At 39.7% G+C, this 18,057-nt stretch overlaps 2 protein-coding genes across 2 annotated transcripts; both read right to left on the bottom strand.

Annotated features, from left to right (window-relative positions):
• Positions 1-4,640: 4,640 nt before the first annotated feature.
• Positions 4,641-6,827, bottom strand: foxd2 (forkhead box D2). Its single transcript, XM_041791712.1, has one exon. It carries the CDS (start codon positions 6,400-6,402, stop codon positions 5,302-5,304), a length of 1,101 nt encoding a protein of 366 aa, XP_041647646.1. The 5' UTR covers positions 6,403-6,827; the 3' UTR covers positions 4,641-5,301.
• A 9,540-nt stretch (positions 6,828-16,367) lies between these two features.
• Positions 16,368-17,615, bottom strand: foxe3 (forkhead box E3). The gene has a single exon (XM_041792097.1). The coding sequence runs from the start codon at positions 17,613-17,615 to the stop codon at positions 16,368-16,370; it is 1,248 nt and encodes a 415-aa protein (XP_041648031.1).
• Between the last annotated feature and the right edge of the window lie 442 nt (positions 17,616-18,057).

Below are 18,057 nucleotides of genomic sequence, written 5' to 3'. Positions count from 1 at the left end.
CTGTCTGTTTTAAAAACACAGGAGGCTGCAGGGAGAGTAGCAGCAGCGAGAGGGGAGGCTGTGATTTATAACGGCTGTGCTGCTGAAGCTGCTGAAGCTGCTGAGGCTCAGACTGCTGCTGCTGCTGCTGCTGCTGCTGCGGGGCCGTGGGTCCACGCTCCTCCGGGCCGAGCCGGTTGGGCGGGCGGGGAGCCGCGGACCGGGCCAACATTCCTCTGCGGGGGCGAGGAGGCCAGTCTGATGTACCACACACATACACGGAGGAGGGAGAGAGAGGGAGAGAGGGGAAGGGTGTAAGATGAAGGTCCGTTTGTTTTATTTTAAGGTAAAAGACGTGGAAAACTTTACGTTACATGAAGAGGGCGTAAAGTCCCTTCAGTGGACCAACGAGCTGAACACCAGGATTCATGGACGAGCGAAAAAAAAGGATTTCTTAATATTAGCAAGGCTAGAGCTGTTATGCTTCTCAAAAATTCAACCTTTAGGCTACATCTCTTTAAGAGACATTTATGTCATTAAAATAACTTTAGAAGACCGCTTGTTATATGTCTGATAACATAAGTTAAAATTTTAAAAAAAAAAAAACAATTCCTAGCTTTGACAACAGAAGCGTTCTTTTGTTAATTGTCATAGGGTCGGCACTTGCCTTTGATTTTTTTGATTTCATTTTCGTGCAAGATGTTTTTTATTTTATTACATTTCACTATGTAATTATTCTATTTTATTAGGAAAACAAATCTTGTTTCCAATTCAACCTTAAACCGGAAGTCACATCAAACGTTATTCTTCTTTTAATTTTCCTGTCTTTATTTTCTTAAAACAAACGAGCAGGATATTTCTATTCTATTTCTATTTTATAGCTATATTTTTTTAAAGAAATCCAATGTCCGGATTGATATTTTTTAACCATTGTTTCTTTCCCCGGAAGTCACATTAAACTTTATTCTTTTTGTAATTTTTTTTTCTTTCTTTCTTTTTTTTAATCGAGCAAAATATTTTTATTTCTTTATCTGATTTTTAATATATGTATGCCATTATATATATATATATATATATATATATATATATATATATATATATATATATATATATATAATGAAATAAAATCCATTGATTGATTTCCTTTCCCCGGAAGTCACAGTAAACTTTATTGTTTTAGTAATTTTTCTTTTCTTTCTTTCTTTTTTTAATCGAGTAAGATATGTTTATTCTTTAATTTATCTTATTTCTAATTATATATGATTGATCATTTTTAATTTTCTATTTTTACCCTGAAGTCACATTAAACTTTTTCCTTTCTCTAACAGTGCTGTCTTATTCCTATCGTACCATGGAGCCTGAACCTACCTTTTATTTGTTTGTTTGTTTGTTTGTTTGTTTGTTTTAACCGTGCAAGATTTATTATTTTCAGCTATTCTTTGTCATTTATTTATTTGTTTATTTTAAATAAATCCAATGTCCACATTGACCGTTTTTAAACCTTTGTTTTACCCGGAGGTCACATTGAATTTCATATTTCTTGTCTTTTTTATTTTTATTCTTAATATTATTATTTTGATTGCCCCTTTCTCTTTGCCTTGTCCTCACTATTGTTTATGGTCTTTGTGTTTTCATATTTTTGTACGTAAAACTTTAATAATGATTTTTTAAGTCTCTTTTAGAAAAAAAAAACGTGTTTTATAAAATGGGCTTGGTCAAGATCAGTCATATAAAATTAATTTAAAAAAAAAATACAACAAAAGAAAAAAAGGGGGGGAAACGTAAGACTTAAAGGAAGCTGTCAGGTGAAAAGGTAACGGAATTACTGAGCATTTCAGGGCAAATAAAGGCCGATATTCTCAGTCAATGTTTTTTCCCATAATGCATTCATAATTCAGTTCCGCTCGATATCAGTTTTATAGATTAATTTTCTGATAGGCCAAAGAATGTGTTAAAGGCCAATGAGTGGTTTCACAATAAGAGGGCTCGAGTTATATTTTATAGTTATTTATATTATATTATATTATATTATATTATATTATATTATATTATATTGTATTATATTATATTATATTACCGTTAAATAACATTATTTAAGGAGCGTCACCTTGAAGACAGTAACCTGACATCACTATTCCCCGTGCACACACACATGCACACACACACACCTACACACGTGTCAGTTCAGCTTCTGTCCTCGTGTCCTTCAAGACAGAGCCTATCAATACACATCGATCCGTGACCGTGTCAGTATTGACAGATTTTATTAAACGATTTTATTCAAACTTTCACGCGCCTCCTTCTCAAATGATCACAAGATTTTGTCAGATAAAAGTCTGTTTTGTTTGTCATAATCAGAAATGATTCCGTCTTTGATTCACCATTCACAGCACAATCCTTATTAATAGAAAACATGGAGGGAGAAAACAAGAGATGTTGACATTTAAGTCTATAAATACATCATAGCTGAGCAGAATTTGGGTTTACGCACACTTAACCCCAAGAAGAGCATATGGAAGCGCTTAAAAGGGATGGGAAAGCTTTGAAATGTACGAACGTGTTTCTGGGACCGATGAGTCATTAAGCTGTCACTCCACCTATCACTCACTTTGCTGTCGATTGAGAAAACGTCACAAAAAAATGACGCATGTCGTCGCGGGTCCCTAAATAAAGACACCCTCTCTGGTGCTGAGGATGTGGGTGGTCTGGAAGTGACAACATGCGTGGAAACCAGAGTGTCACTGGAGAATTAACGCACAGCGGTGATCATATCCCATAGGGAGTGATGGGAAAAATTAGAGTGTTTAAAGATGCGCCTCAGTGTTCTGCAGTGGTTTGAGGAAGAGCAGTTGCAGGTCTATTCTGGTCCAGAGTCTGTAATCTGCAGCAGAGATGGAGAGTGTTAGGATGCATTTGAGCTAAAAAATCCATCAAAAATGGGTTCAGCTTCAAATCGTCCATTTTCAAACCCATGCCTTTTGGCTGAACCTCTCCAGATGTGCGCGCGCGTGCGTCCTTCCCTGTGTCTGTTGATTTTTATTGGCTTACTTTTCGTTCCTGCCGTTATTTCAATGGCTTTTTTAACCACCTCTGCAAACGCTTCATGTGGATTTTTAATGGACTGATGCGGTGCGTAATGACTCCCTGTCAGAGCGAGCGCGCGCAGAAAAACTTTCAGGGTCTGCTAATGTTTTTTCCACCTCATTTACTCTGCAAATTACATAAGAAGGATATCAATTAACATCGAGAATACAGGAGGGAGAGGATGGAATCAGAACGAGCCCCCAAATCTCTGCGCGATATTTATCAATTGGCCAATTTGCCACGCAAAGAGAGAAAGAAAGAAGAAAGAAAGAAAATAGGCTGTGCGTGGATAAAGAGAGTGGGCATGTGTTGGTTTTTGTTTCAAAGACTTCCACTGAGCTGTGCCGAGGGAAAACAGAGGAGTCAGCCCTCCCACCCTTCATCCTTAATAATCATCTGTCAAAACAGCCACAAACTAATTGAACCGTTTGCACACAGATCTGGTAAATAAAGGAGGCTTCACAGCCCTCCTTCTGTCTAGAAACATGTGCTCCAACAACTCTGAAAAAGACCAATGGGCCTGTTTTCTGTAGCCAGGACGAGTCCCACTGCTTCTTCTTTACAAGTTAGACCGGGACAACACAGACGACATGAAAGCGGAGCAAAGCGAGGGCCTTTAGAGAAGATTGCTTTTCAGGCTCCAAATGTGTGTGGCGGGTCTCACAGGAGGGGGACCGCTCGCTGAGCGCACATTCACTCCCCAGGGCCGGGGGTCCGCACTGACAACATCAACAAACGCGCCAGAAAGCCGCATTATGGTGGATTAGGAGCCCTGATGAAAAATGCTGCTACAAATTAGCAACGAAAACCCCAAAAGAGCGTGGGGATATCCTTGTTCACTTTCAATTACAGAGCGCGGAGGCCTGCTCACGTCCCCCCCATTCATTTAGAGGCCCTTTAGAAAACTGGTCCTTTACAAGAGGGATGGAGCCACACAAGAGGGTTAGTTGCGCACTGTTGCGTGATATTCACAACTGTTATGTGCGTCAGGTCGTGTTTAAAATATTTGTACCGAATTTACGCATGTATATACCTTAAAAGAAGCGCAACTAGCTGCGTTCCTGAATGACTGTTTTCTTCAGAAATTTTAATTTTAATTGGCCAGAGAGGCTGAATTTATTTTAAAGCAAAATAAATATTAGAATTTGACCATAAACGCTGAGAAAAAGCTCTATTTTAAGGCTGGAATCGTAAAAAAGTCTTTCAAATGAAATCCTGCAGGAGCAGGTATGGAAGCCCTAAGAGGATATGCCTCAATACCTCTCTTTTTTGTTTACATGGTTGTTTCCTCTGCATCTGAAGGCATAACTCATTAACACACAAACATGTTAATATGTGGAGGAAAATGAACTGATCGTCCAGGGCCTCTTTCATTAGGAATAAGCTCCTTCAAAATAATTTGCAAGTTTTGCAAAAAGCACATTTGAATCTTGAAATTTACTCCACTCTCTCTATTTTTCCACTCTTTTTCTAATGAAAAAAAAAATTAAATGCCACAAAATAAATACTAAATATTTTTTCAAATTCACAAACATTTATTATTCTTGTCATTACAACCAAAAAATGACCTCTGAACATTTAAGTGTCTTCCTCTACTGGCAACACATGACAGACTTTATGTTTCACAGATTCAGTCGTGAAATAGAAACGAACAACAATTAAAAAGGTTGAGAGGTAATGCGCTCTTTTATACCCAAAAACCCCCACAAAGCCTAAGGTGTCCAACGACAACATGAAATGATACTTTTGTCACAAGTTCACCGTGAAGAGGAGACAAACAGAGGGGGGTTAGTGGGATTTTTTGTTGTTGTCAGAAACTCCCCCCTCATTTGTCTCCATGTGCTTTCTAAAAGTAAAAACCTGAGTTTGCCCTCTCTGTCAGACTATGTCAACATCAACAGTGCCAGTTTCTCACGATGCACAAAATAAAAACAATAGAAATCATAATAAAAATCTTAATTATAGATATTCTTCAAATTGACTGACACTTTCAGGATCTTTTTTTTCTCTCACGCTGACGCGTAAAGGCCACACCACGCCAGACTGCAGGCCAAAGATCCTCTCTTTCGCTTTTGTCTCTGAATATTTTACATATTTACAAACATAAATAAACCTTTTTCTCCTCGAGGGAAATTTGAGAGCAAAAACTCGTTATTTCACCAAGAATGCCCAGCCTACCTTCACACAGGATGACGCCACAAGTGGCGTTTTAATTAAACAATTTAAGCGCCATTGTTTCTAAAAAGGGCAGGTGTTCAGGTTGGGGGTTTTGCTGGTAAAAGTCTGACCCTGTGGGGTTAATATGCTGTCCTGTGAAAGGTTCAAATGGTTGGAAGCTGAGGCCAGAGCCGGGGTCAACATGGCCAGGATCTGCGCCTGGCTGCTCGGCTGCGCGCCGTAGGAAGAGGTGGAGGAGTTGGCCGCAGCGCCGATGATATTGTCAATGGAGAAAGAAGGCCGGCTCGGGGTGCTGGAGTCCGCTTTGAGAGGGGGTAAAGACGGGCTTAGTTGTGGGTAGAAGGGTTTTCTGAGATCAGCTCCTAAAAGGGCAGGGAGAGGATGTGGAGCAGGAAATATAGAGGCGGATGAGGGCAAGGTGCAGGGCGCGTTAGGGAAGGGGAAAGAACCACCTGTGTGGTGTGGGTGATACGGGTTGTGGGCTGCGTGGAAGTTCTGCAGCTGGAGTCCGTAGTTGTATCCATAAGGACCGTATCCAAAGCCGGGCAGAAAGCCACCGGAGTCCCTGAGGATTTCATTCGCTTGGTGCCTCTTGAAGCGCTTCCTCCTGCGCAAGAAGCTCCCGTTGTCGAACATGTCCGCGGAGTCCGGGTCAAGGGTCCAGTAGTTGCCCTTTCCGGGGTTGCCTGGCTCTCGTGGGATTTTCACGAAGCAGTCATTCAGGGAAAGATTGTGACGGATGGAGTTCTGCCACGCGGGGAATTTCTCCCGGTAGTAAGGGAATCTGTTGCTGATGAACTCGCAGATCTCGCTCAGAGTCAGGCGCTTCTTGGGGCTCTGCAGGATGGCCATGGTGATCAGAGCGATGTAAGAGTACGGGGGCTTCACGAGGGCGCTTTTCCGGGGTTTCTCGCCGATCACGGAGCCCACCTCTGCGCTGGAGCTCATCTGGTCTGACGGGCAATCGGAGCTGCTGAGCCCGGGGGAGGAAACCCTCTCGGCCGCGTTCTGGGAGTAATTATCGTCCGAGTCATTGTCCAAGTTAAACTCGTGGTGAATGTACTTCCCGTCCTTCCCCACGGAAATATCACCCCCAACCACGTCGATGTCCACGTCCTCGGACAATGCAGAGCTGTCGGACATATCCGTGCCTAAAGTCATCCTTGGACACGCCGCTGCTCTTCCTCCTCTCTCCCAGATTTTCTCCTCTTCTGGTCCGGGAGCGCGCGCACACTCTCCCTCACCCCCTCACAACCACACTAAGACTTGTTCTGCACTTTTAGCTCCAACTACTGAAAGCACACATGGCTAAAATCAATGAAAGAGAAAGAAGAACTCCTTGACCTGTGGATCTGGAGAGTCCTGGTCATCTGACGCTGGTCCGTGCAGAGTCCTCACCGAGCAGAAAACTTCTGGTTTTCACGCGTCAAAAGAAAGTCAAAGATGAATCATTTAAACCAAACTGGGCTTGAATTGTCTTAAAATGTCATTGTTTCCGCGTGTGAACACTTTTTTGCTGTGCAGTGTACTTAAAAAGCAGCGTTTGGGTATCCAAGTGTCCAAAATGTCTTTTACGCACAGGGTTGGGGAGGTATCCAGCCAGACTCTGACACTATCCCACTTAGCTTCAAAAGGTATTTATAGGAGCAGGCTGGTCACGTGATCTTTGAGTCACTGTTACCAGGAACTGGGGGAAATTACTCCGCGAAAATTAATTTACGCATCTGTTGTCAAAATATGGAAAATAATGTGAACAAGGAGCACCAAAATAAAGACTCTCTGTTGTTGCAATGCGTATTAATGAACTTGGGTTTTTCTTAAAGTGGCATCTGGAAAAGACAAGATGTCTTTTATCTTGTAAAACTTATTTAGAGCAAATAGATGGTAAAATCAAAATTAAGCATTTAGGTTTCTTTTTAACCCAGCAATGCAAGATCGTCTTTTATCTTTTTATGTGATCAATTATTCGTGACTCAGAGACACAGACTTTCGCAAAATATTACAAACCCCGTTTGGAGCGAGATTTATGTATTCTGCACACATATGTGATCGTTTTAAAATAGATGCAACTTTTTTCTTTTATAGCCTATTTGACAGGATTTATGATGGGAAAACTGTCTTAAAGGTGTAAACAAAATGTGTATGAATGTCTTTATTTAGCCCTTTAGAAATAAACTTAACTAATCAAAACGGAAAAGATTATTATTATTATTATTATTATTATTATTATTATTATTATTTGTTCCATTTGATTAAAACGACGCAACCAGTCGTTAAATCAGAAATGAAAAAACATAGTTCGCTCTCATAATCCAGATTAAAGACCAAAAATAAAAAAGTGAATCAAACCAGATCTGTTCTCATTTGGGTGTATTGTCTCTTATTTCATTTGGAAATAATTTCATTTGAATGAATTGTTTCCGACCTGTTGTATCAGAAAAATGACATCAGTTCTGAGAAAGAAACTGTTTTCCAGATTTGTTCTGTCATCAGTTTGCGGATTTATCCGGATTGAATTTCCTCTCGTTTGTGTTTTTGGCCAGCAGCCCAACTCTCTGATCACGCCTCACCTCAGTGTTTGTCTCTCTCCAGAACTTTCCATCTGCATCTTCTGCGCAGTTCCCCTCCAGTTAAAATGAAAGAGGGATGCGATCAGCTGCAACCTGCTCCACTTGGCCTGAGTCTGGGGTGAATGAAGAGTAGGTGACTATTATTGGTGCGCGTGCAGGTGGAACTTGATTTCACTGAGCTTCAGACACACTGAAACTGCAGTTTATCGTGACCTATTTACGATAGAACCTCTGAGCCCAGCAGCAGCCACGGTCTACATTTTGAAAGTTCATTTGTTTATATATTTATTTGATGTATTTATTTATTGATCGTGAAATGTCGCTTTTTTATTTCCACCGCGTGCACGTGTATTTGCTGGCTCTTCCCCGTATACTGATGAGAAAAGCCGTTAAATATAGTGCATGTTCTTGTTAAATGTCCTGCTGAAGGTCATCTGTGCCGTCCACCTCTCTGACCCTGTCCCTCTCTGATCCTTTAACGTGACAAACAGGCGCACAGAGCTGCCTGACGCACCAATGGCGCATCAGCAGCTTTTGCTCTGAAATTATTTCACATTTTCCTTTTCTCAGTTTCCACTGTGGCCTGGCGCTGTTGTCCACTTGGGGGGAGATGGTTTATTCTGTGCATTCATGCATCCCTTAAATTGTTCCGATATTGTTCTCTGTAGTGATTGGGTTTGTCACAAATCAAAACTCCGTCACTCGTTCATCCTTAAATGAAGTCTGCTTTCAGTGTCAGATTTATATTCGTTGAAATAAAGTCCGCAGTTAGCGCAGATATTTAATGAAACTATAGGCTACATAAATAAAATAGTGTAGAAATAATTTCACAAAAATCCCCAAAGTAAAGCAGTGACATTTAAAGACACTTTTAAAAATCTAAATCTCTTCACTTGAAGCATCCATCCTGCACATAGGCTTATTACTGCTGAAAATACATCACGTTCCCTTTTTTAAAATCACGCTTTGGATATTTTTTTAAAGATAAATGAACCTTTAATTAAAATTTGCCGTTTGATATTCTAGATCTTCCATTTCCCAGCTTTTTTGTGGTTTCTTTTTGTCTCTGAATGGGAGAGGGCTTCTTATTTCTGCAGTTTATGGTGTTAAGGCGCCCCCTGCTGTTGTAAGGTGGAACGATATCAGAGCAGTTCATAGTAAAAAGCTGATGCATATTGATAATATTGAAGCCAATTTCCGCCACTTTAAAAAGGAAACATGAAAGTGAGCAAATTCTTAAGCAAACAAAATCCTAAACTGTAATTATGAGAAAGGCCAAAAGAATTATGAGACACAAAAAAAGTCAAAAGAGGTTTTTATAAAGTCAAATTATAAGTTTAAAAAATGGAATTATGAGATAAAAGTCATAACTTAGACTTTTTATCTTGTAGTTTCAAATTTTTATGTCATTTTACAACATTTTTTTACTTTTCCTGAAACGGCATAAACAACAGGCTAGTTAAAGGGGCTGAGTTTCAAACTTGAATGGAGTGAATTTGAAGTTTGAGGATGTTTTCTTCCACTATTAACTTGAAAGTATTGTGTTTTGTTTAGTTTTACCATCATCGGTCTCAGTATGCTCCAATATCTGATGTGTGGACATGAGCAAACCGTCCTGATATCCTTGTTTCTTTTTGAGTGACTTTCAGAATGATACAACACTTAATTTAAGACGACACACAGTGGTCCAACATGTATGCAATGATGAAGACCTGGGAAACTACAACTCACTTTAAAAGCTGTACATATTAATGTATGCTTTAAATTTTTGGCTTTTGATTGATTTTTAGATAAATTATTTGATATAAAACCACACAACACACCAAGCTTGGCTGCACACATTTTGGCAGTTTTTATGATAATAGCCCAGTTTTCAGGTCATCCCATCAGAAATCTTTAACAATCTTAACCCTTTCTTGCATGAATTATGACAACCTCAGTCAGGATTTTTTCCTAAGTGTTTTTATTACTCTTCAGGCATGAAAAAAAGAACCAAACTTCATTTTTTTAAACATATATTTTTCAAGGAGCTTTTGACATGTCCACTCGGGTGGACAACATGCGTTTGAGCTTTCAACTAATGAAATATGTTTTTAACAAAACAATGAATAAAATGAGTCATAATGTGAACACTGTGAAATGCTTCATGTTTTCATGTTTAACTAATGTGTTCACATATTTGAACTTATTCTAGTACTGTTAGATGCAACGCAAAAACGTTGAACGTTGAACCCTCCTCCTCCAATCCCTCCCTCCATCCCTCATTCAGCTCCTTCCTCTTGACTCTTTAGCCTTTCCTACCTCACCCTGTTGAACAGTATATTTTTTCAGTCAACATTTCTTACAAAATGGTTTCATCGCAAGGTCATTTATGACAATAGACCTGACTTGTCATTACAAGGTCATGTCCAAGTCCAGGCTGAAGCAGCATGCAGCTGGAAAATGACATGGTGAAATGGTTGAGAAACACTGTATATGACAGGAGACTTTATTCATGTGCTTTAGTCATGTATGGCCTGATTAGCTGATGCTGATCACCTGAGCTTCTGCTGTCTTCTTGATATACCTGATGGTATACCTAGAAATTTCCAGAATTTGCTTGTCAGGAATAAGAGGGTTTATATAAAAGTCTTCACCTTTCAAAAGACATCAGATAGATCCATTTTGATAAATGAGAAAAGTAAGTCAAAATCTGTCATCTGACTTGTTAAAACTCATCATCCTCACTTGACTCAGAGGGTATGTGCTCAACTATCCTGTAGGCCTTTCTATCACGCTCTGCATCTGACCTCTACAGAACATAAAGACATGAATCGTTACTCTCATGATGGAACTAATTTGCACAAAATATTGGTACATTCTAAAAAAAACCAAATTTACATTCTAATAACAAATTAATTGATTCACAGCCAAAGATGTTTCTACAGATGAAGTATTTTCAAAAACAACAAAGTCGCAGTAATAGTGTGGATTGGAGTTAAAATATGGCCAGCAATGCATGATGTCCAATTTAGTGGACAGATGATCAATCACAGTTTCCTCCCAACACAAAATCAATACTTGGAAACTTCAACAAACATATTGCTCCTTAGGTGTTTCATGATGTCCCCATATTTTGTTTTTTACCTGCAAGTTTCTCTCAGAATAGAAGGAATGGACGCCTATTCCTTCACTGCTCTGCACTTCTGGCATTCTGTCGGCCATCTTGGTTTTAGGAATTTTTTGTTGCACTCATAAGGGCTGGCCAGACAGTGGCAGTGTATAGGATGACACACTGGTGTCCATTGAAGCGGCTGATGCGCAGCCTTGGAGAGGGACCCTACTGCAGTCAAGATAGCTGACATGGGCGTCGCTATACATCCAATCCATGCCGGAAGTCCCAAGTGGAAGTTTCTTCTTCGTGTTGGACCCAGCTGCCAGTGTTGGTCAGTCTTTTTCATGCCTAAGCCTAACCCTTGGTGCTGGATCTCAAATATATCACCTTCCCCACTGCCTTTCCCTGAACCTAACCACTTGGGTTTTAATGCTTAAGCCTGACTTTAGACGTACGGACTTCCGGTTGAGACTTCCGGTATAGATTGGATGTATGTCAGCCATCTTGTCTGCATCAAGGTACTCTTGAGCACTTTGACATCAAGACTCATGCATATAGAAGAAAACAGCTTTTGAATAGCTGTCCACTGTAGTGACCACTATGCAAGGGTTAAATACATTTTGAATATTCATATTTTTGATACAATTTAAATACAGAAATTACTTAAAGCATACTTAATCTGCTGCCTGTTGAGCAGAATTACTGTAATGAATCTTCATCACAACAAACCCTCAAATCAAACAGGGTCAACAGTTTGCTTTTGCTGCCATCTAGTGGTGGAAAACATTTAACCTCTCCAAGTTCTGTAGATCAGGATCTGAATTGAGTTTTTGCCAAGTATAACATATGCAAGGAATCTGATTTGATGTTTTGTGTTAAAAAACAAAACAAAACATGGAATAAGACTATTAAGAGTCAAAAAAAACAGCAGGACTTCTGCTGACAGGTGAGTAAAATACAATAACAAAGTATAAAATCACCAAACTGGTGTCGTCTAGACAACTACTAAAAAACTCACTTGTTGGGATTCCAAAGAGATATGTGTGGTTCTGAGCAGGTCTCTCTCTGAGTCAGTTTACTCATATATAAAAGATCCATTGTAAGGTTAAGCTGTGATTACCATATTACATTTAACCTAAATAATAACGGCTCTTATCAAACCAACAAAAATGTCTTTTAATAATAAATGCTGTAGCACAATATAGTATTTTCAAAATTTTAAACCCATTTTACAACCTTTTTATTTGTAATGTTAACGATGTGGATGGGCATGTTGAACTAAACCATTGGAAAATAAATCTCTGACTTTATAGTTTTATGCACAAACGTCTGGATGCTTGTGAATAAAATACAGGGAAGTGAAAGAACTTAAGGGAAAATTTATTAAATAATTGCAGAATAGAGGCAAAAAGTGTAAAAAAAACTGACCAAAAGGGGTAAATATGGGTGGAAAGCAATTAAAAGTGGCAAAATTGAGTTATAAGATTCAAAATCTGTTGTATATAAGAGGTGAAAAGAGGTAAGAGAGGCAAAAATTCATTAAAAACAATAGGTTAAAAGATCCAAAAAGGGATAAAGCAGTAAATATGGGTTGAGAAAGGAAAAAAGTGTCAGCTTAGGATCTTCACAAAGCAATCATTGAGGGTGAGGTTGTGGCAGATGGAGGTTTGCCACTTCTTTGAGTTTTCCCATCTAGAAAGCAAAATGCTCCATGATGAATGTGCACTAGAAATGGTGAACGGCGGTTAAAAAGTGGCAAAAATGGGTTAAGAGGGCCAAAAATTGCCTCTAAGTGGCAAAAATGGGTGGTAAAATGGTGAAAAGCAGTTAAAAAGTTTAAAATAATAGTTTAAAGGGAACACACGTGTAGCTAAAGTGATGGGAGGAGTTTAAAGTAGCAAAAATATGCTGAAAGTGTCAAAAATTGTTTTAATGTGGAAACAAACGTGGCAAAATAGGAGTGATGAAAAGAGGCTCAAATGTTGCATGAATAATGAATTTGAACATCAGAACCCAGTAATAGCTTGAAACACTTTTGGCTCCAAAATGAAGTAACTGTTAGCCAGGGTGGTAGCACCAATGCTACTGATCCAGCACACATGCTTTTCTGTATCAATAAATCACATCTGGGTAGGCCCACTCTGAGTTTCTCAGGGGCCCAGTCTATTCTGTGGGCAGCCCTGGGTTAAAGTACCATTTCTCCTAGAGGTAAAAGGAGCCGTTGCCGCTGCCAGACACACTCAACAATTTGACCCAAACATGCTCCTGCCTCTCTGATCCATCAGTATTTTGACTGCTGTGGAAGCAGATTCAGTAAATCAGACTGTTGAGTACTGATACTGGCACAAGTAATCCTCTAGCTTTGGTCAGCAACTGTTGTGTCATTTCTACTTTTTTGCCTAAATTAAACCCACCTTTATAACTGTGAATATTTGAAAACACACCAGAAACAGAGATTTTACTTCCTTGATTTCTCTGCTTGTCTGTTGAATTGCTGTTGTGAGTTGTGTCTTTTGGACCACATGATTTCATGAACACCAGCAGGAATTCTCTGGCACTGCTGCTGAATTATCCATCCATGATGAAAATTGTCCCAGAGTAGTTACAAAAGCAAACAGCTGCAGTCGCCAGGGCTAACGGTGAAGCTTTCTACATTTTTAAATGTTTGCCAGAGATAAAAATTCCACAATAATGATAAGCTGCTCACAGTTTTAAATTGTCAGCCATATTTTGATCTACTTTTAATGTTAACTTGCTGATAATCAATTCATGTTAAGTAGTTTGTATTTTTTTTAAACTAGCAGGGAATATCAGATACAAATTTCAAACACAAGATTATTGATCATGATGACAGCTCAACAATCAGCAGATTATTGATACTCAAAGACAGTTAAAGCGCTCCGAAAAGATCAGTGAATCACTCATTCTGTTTAAAATTCTGAAGGTAAACCAAAGTAAAGTAAACCAAAATATAATACATGTAATAGTAAAGAGCTTCATTCAGTGATCCCATGGGAAGAGTACAAGTGAAGTGAATGAACACACTCTGAATAAGAGGGAACGCACATCAACAGAGAGGGATTTATTGTGCGGAAAAAGAATGTTGTCTGTTAATCCATCAGGTCGACCCTGTCAGAGATTACTTTTGTTCAGATGCTGAAATGTAAAAGAGAATTCAAACTATAAAAGGGAATGTGCATTTAAAGGGAAATCTCTTATCATTTTCTTTGGAGGACATTTGGTGCAGATTTTACACTGGCTGTGGTAAAATGTGAACATTTACTTTTACCCATGCTTTATTTGTGCTGTGACTGCGGTGACCAGCTCCATTAGGGTTTTATTTATCATCCTTTACTGTGGTTTGTGGCGATTTTTCATTCTTTTAAAATCTTTATCCGTTATGTTTTAGCCCTCAGATGGTTTAAAGAAATGATTGAACTCAGGATGTTCATGACCAAAGATGGCAGCAAACATTAATAACATCAAAATAATACACTGCACATTCATATCTTTCTGAACTTCATTTCAATTAAATTTTCAATCAAGATCCAACCTGATTATGGATATATTGATTATTTTTCAGTAATTTAACCCTTTCAGTGCCTGTTAAAGTGCAAAATCACCTGATTTTTTTTTTTTATTAAAAACCCCACAAAAATGAAATATCTTCTCTTACCACATGCAAATTGGATTTCCTTGAAAGGGATTATCACAGTCTGGAATAAGTCAATAATGAGCAACAAATTTGATTTGTAAGGTTTATTATTATAATAATTAGTTGTAGTCTTGTCTTGTCCTTTCTTTTCTTAAAAATATCATGAAATTGTTACACTCAGGGTCCTTGTGACCTAAAGTGGACACCACACAGTAAAGAAACGATCATTTAAAATTGATCATATTTAGGTATTTAACCCTTTTAATGCCAGCTTAAGTGCAAAAAAAATACTGAAGTTTGTAATGTAATTTTTTTTTTAATTACTGCATGCACATTAAATTTCCTAGAAGGGAATTATCACAACTTAAATATGTAAAAGATGAGCAACAACTTTGATTTGTGCAAATTATTGTTTATTCAGATGTTTAATTTCAAGATATTTCTTATTTGTCAAATGGATGCCATACACAAATGGCAATAAAATACTTTGCACCAAAAAATCTTTTTTTGCAAGAATTACATTTTTTTAATTGTAAGATTTTAATAAATTGTTGAAACAGTAACACTATCTGAAACCAAGGAAAAGCATGTGATTTCCCCTCATGAAGAATTCAAAAAAATAGCTGGTATTTAGTGACAAACAGGGAAAACTGCAAATGTGAAGCCGTGACTCTAGAACTTCATAAAATGCATATTTTGAGTCTCACTGTGACGGCTGGCGAGTAAAAAAAAAAAAATGTTGTTTTAATGTGTTTCAACACTCTGAGTGTGTACAAAACTGTACCTTTACCTGTTACGGGCTCTCATATTAGAAATTAAATATTCTATTGGAAAAAACTTGACTTAAAAAATGTAGTGAGCATTAACACAGTCAAAATAATGAAAATGGGTTAAAATGACCCACAAAAAAAATGGTCTCAACACCAGGTAAGAGTTAAAATATTTTTTTAAAAACACAGATTTTAGGTCATCCTTGTTTCTAAGGGATATGTAGTATATTTTACATAAATGCACATTGTGTCTTAAAATATTGATTTCAAGTTTACCCTAACAAAGATGAAACATTTCCATGAGGTCCTTCACCAGAAAGAGAGTGGCCTGAATAAACATGAAATGCTCTAGTTTGTTTCATAAAAAGGCTGTCATAAAACCGTCCCTAATTTTATTTATCACAGAATGTAACTGTTTTTTTCAGTGTCTGAAATTAAAGAGCTGTAGCTGAAACTTCTAATGCATTCCTATGTGTATGAAGCTTTGAGTGCTGTTTTACATCCAAAGACAATGATTTTCTCTGATAGATTAAAAAAAATAAAGACCAAAGTTATTTTACTGCAAAATGAATTTATTTTTCTGTCGTCAACATGCCTTTACTTTAATAGAGTTTAAGTACATCAACTAACTATTTACATGAAGATACTCACATAATAGACCAAATACATGTAAATTTGAAAACAAACTAACACACGGAAAAATAACGAAATGAGAAACAGGAATGGAATGTGTCACGCGGATCTAAATGGCTTTCAAAAAAAAAAAAAAAAAAAAGAAGGAATGTTTTAAAGGCTCGGCACTTTTGAATTATAGGGTGTCTATCTGATGTTAAATAGGCCTTACTCACCAGTTTTATTACCCTACTGGAATTCAGGAATAGTCTTTTAAATGTGTTTTTAATGATATTACATTGGGCCAAAGTATGAGAAAAAAGGACTGTCTTGACAATATCAGACCTACTCTTGGAGGGAATATTCCCTTTGTGGGAATATTAGGTATCCTCTAATCAATCATGATTTTACAGGCTCATAAAGTCTCACATGTAGCGCTCTAACCCAGACGCAAAGTTGGCCTGTCTCATGTAACTGTTGTTGTAGGAGTTCATGGGCCCGGAGAGACCCAGCAGCTGCTCCGTGTGATCGGCGCACGAGCCCGGGCGCAAGGCCGGCAGAGGCAGCCTGTTCCCGGTGCAGTACACCTGCGAGCTCCCGGGAGAGAACCCGGACTGGGTCATGGCGGGTAAAGTCGGAGGGGAAGCCGGAGAGGAGTATGGGTACGCTCCTCCTAAGTTTGACGAAAGGTTCCCGGGGTTTCTGCCCAACATGTTCGCTGTGGGATTGACAGTCTGGGTCTGGAAGCACGCGGAGGGGTCGGTGCCTGTGACGGAGCAGCTGGAGGTCATGGTTCCGAGGTCAGCTCCACCGTGGAGCCCCAGGGCTTGAGAGTTTATGTCTCCGCCTTGCACCACCGTTTGTTGGCTGATGATGTTGTCGATGCTGAACATGCGCGGCTGGGCCTGTCCGGATGTCTGGTAGTGATGGAGCATGGCGGGATGCGGGGAAGTGGCAGTCAGCTGGGACCCGTACCCGGAGCCTATCCCCGCGTACAGTGTGTTGGGGTATGTAGGCCTCCCCATGGGGGTCGGCGTGAAGGCGCTGGAGCTCTGCATGTATCCAGGGTAGGTGCTCACATCTGTGCGCTTGAACCTCTTCCTCCTCCTCAGGAAGCTCCCGTTATCAAACATGTCCTCAGCCGCCGGGTCTAACGTCCAGTAGTTCCCTTTCCCGGGTCTACCGGGCTCACGCGGGATCTTCACAAAGCAATCATTGAGGGTGAGGTTGTGGCGGATGGAGTTTTGCCACTTCTTTGAGTTCTCCCTGTAGAAAGGAAAACGCTCCATGATGAACTTGTAAATCCCACCCAAGGTGAGTTTCCTCTCAGGGGAGTTGGCGATGGCCATGGCGATGAGGGCGATGTAGCTGTAGGGAGGTTTACCCCTCTGCACGGGCCTCTTCCTCCGCCGGCTCCCCCCGGTGGGCAGGTGTTCCTCGGTCTGCCCCAGAGCGGCTCCATCCTCGGCATTAGGACTGCTCCCCCGGGGCTCAGACTTGATCAGGATGTTGTCCTTAGACCGGGCCTGCAGCATGAGAGGCGGCGGAGGCAGCGGAGAGTCCAGGCTCACATTAGGAGACATGACGACAGGACTGGCCTCTGCGGGCGAGTGCTGTGTCTCTGCGGTCATGTTGCACATGCCAGAGAAGTAAGAATAACTTGCTAGATTCATAAAAGAAACGTTGTTTATCTTCTTTTGAAAAATAAAACATTCATTTGGGGAAAATGCCCTCAAGAGACGAGTTTGAGCAGTGACGGATGCCTTCTCTGGACAATAGCAGCCCCTGTGTGTCCTGCTCTGGTGTTTTGGTCGTGTGTGTCAGTCCAGGTGAGAGGAAGGCGTTGACAGCTTTATAAGGCAGGGCAGCAGTGACGTCATTGGCGAAGGGGCAGTGGGACAAAACCTGAAAGGATATTTTATTATACCACGGAGCAATGATCAACACACTATAGAATACCAACTACAAAACCATGATCCACACTACAGAACCATGATCAACACTACAGAACCATGATCCACACTACAGAACCATGATCCACACTACAAAACCTTGATCCACACTACAAAACCACGATCCACACTACAGAACCACGATCCACACCACAGAACCACG

The sequence above is a fragment of the Cheilinus undulatus genome, linkage group 7 (genome assembly GCF_018320785.1).
Source record: "Cheilinus undulatus linkage group 7, ASM1832078v1, whole genome shotgun sequence".
In the NCBI taxonomy this organism is placed as follows: Eukaryota; Metazoa; Chordata; class Actinopteri; order Labriformes; family Labridae; genus Cheilinus; species Cheilinus undulatus.
This window is presented reverse-complemented; position numbering and strand designations above follow the sequence as displayed.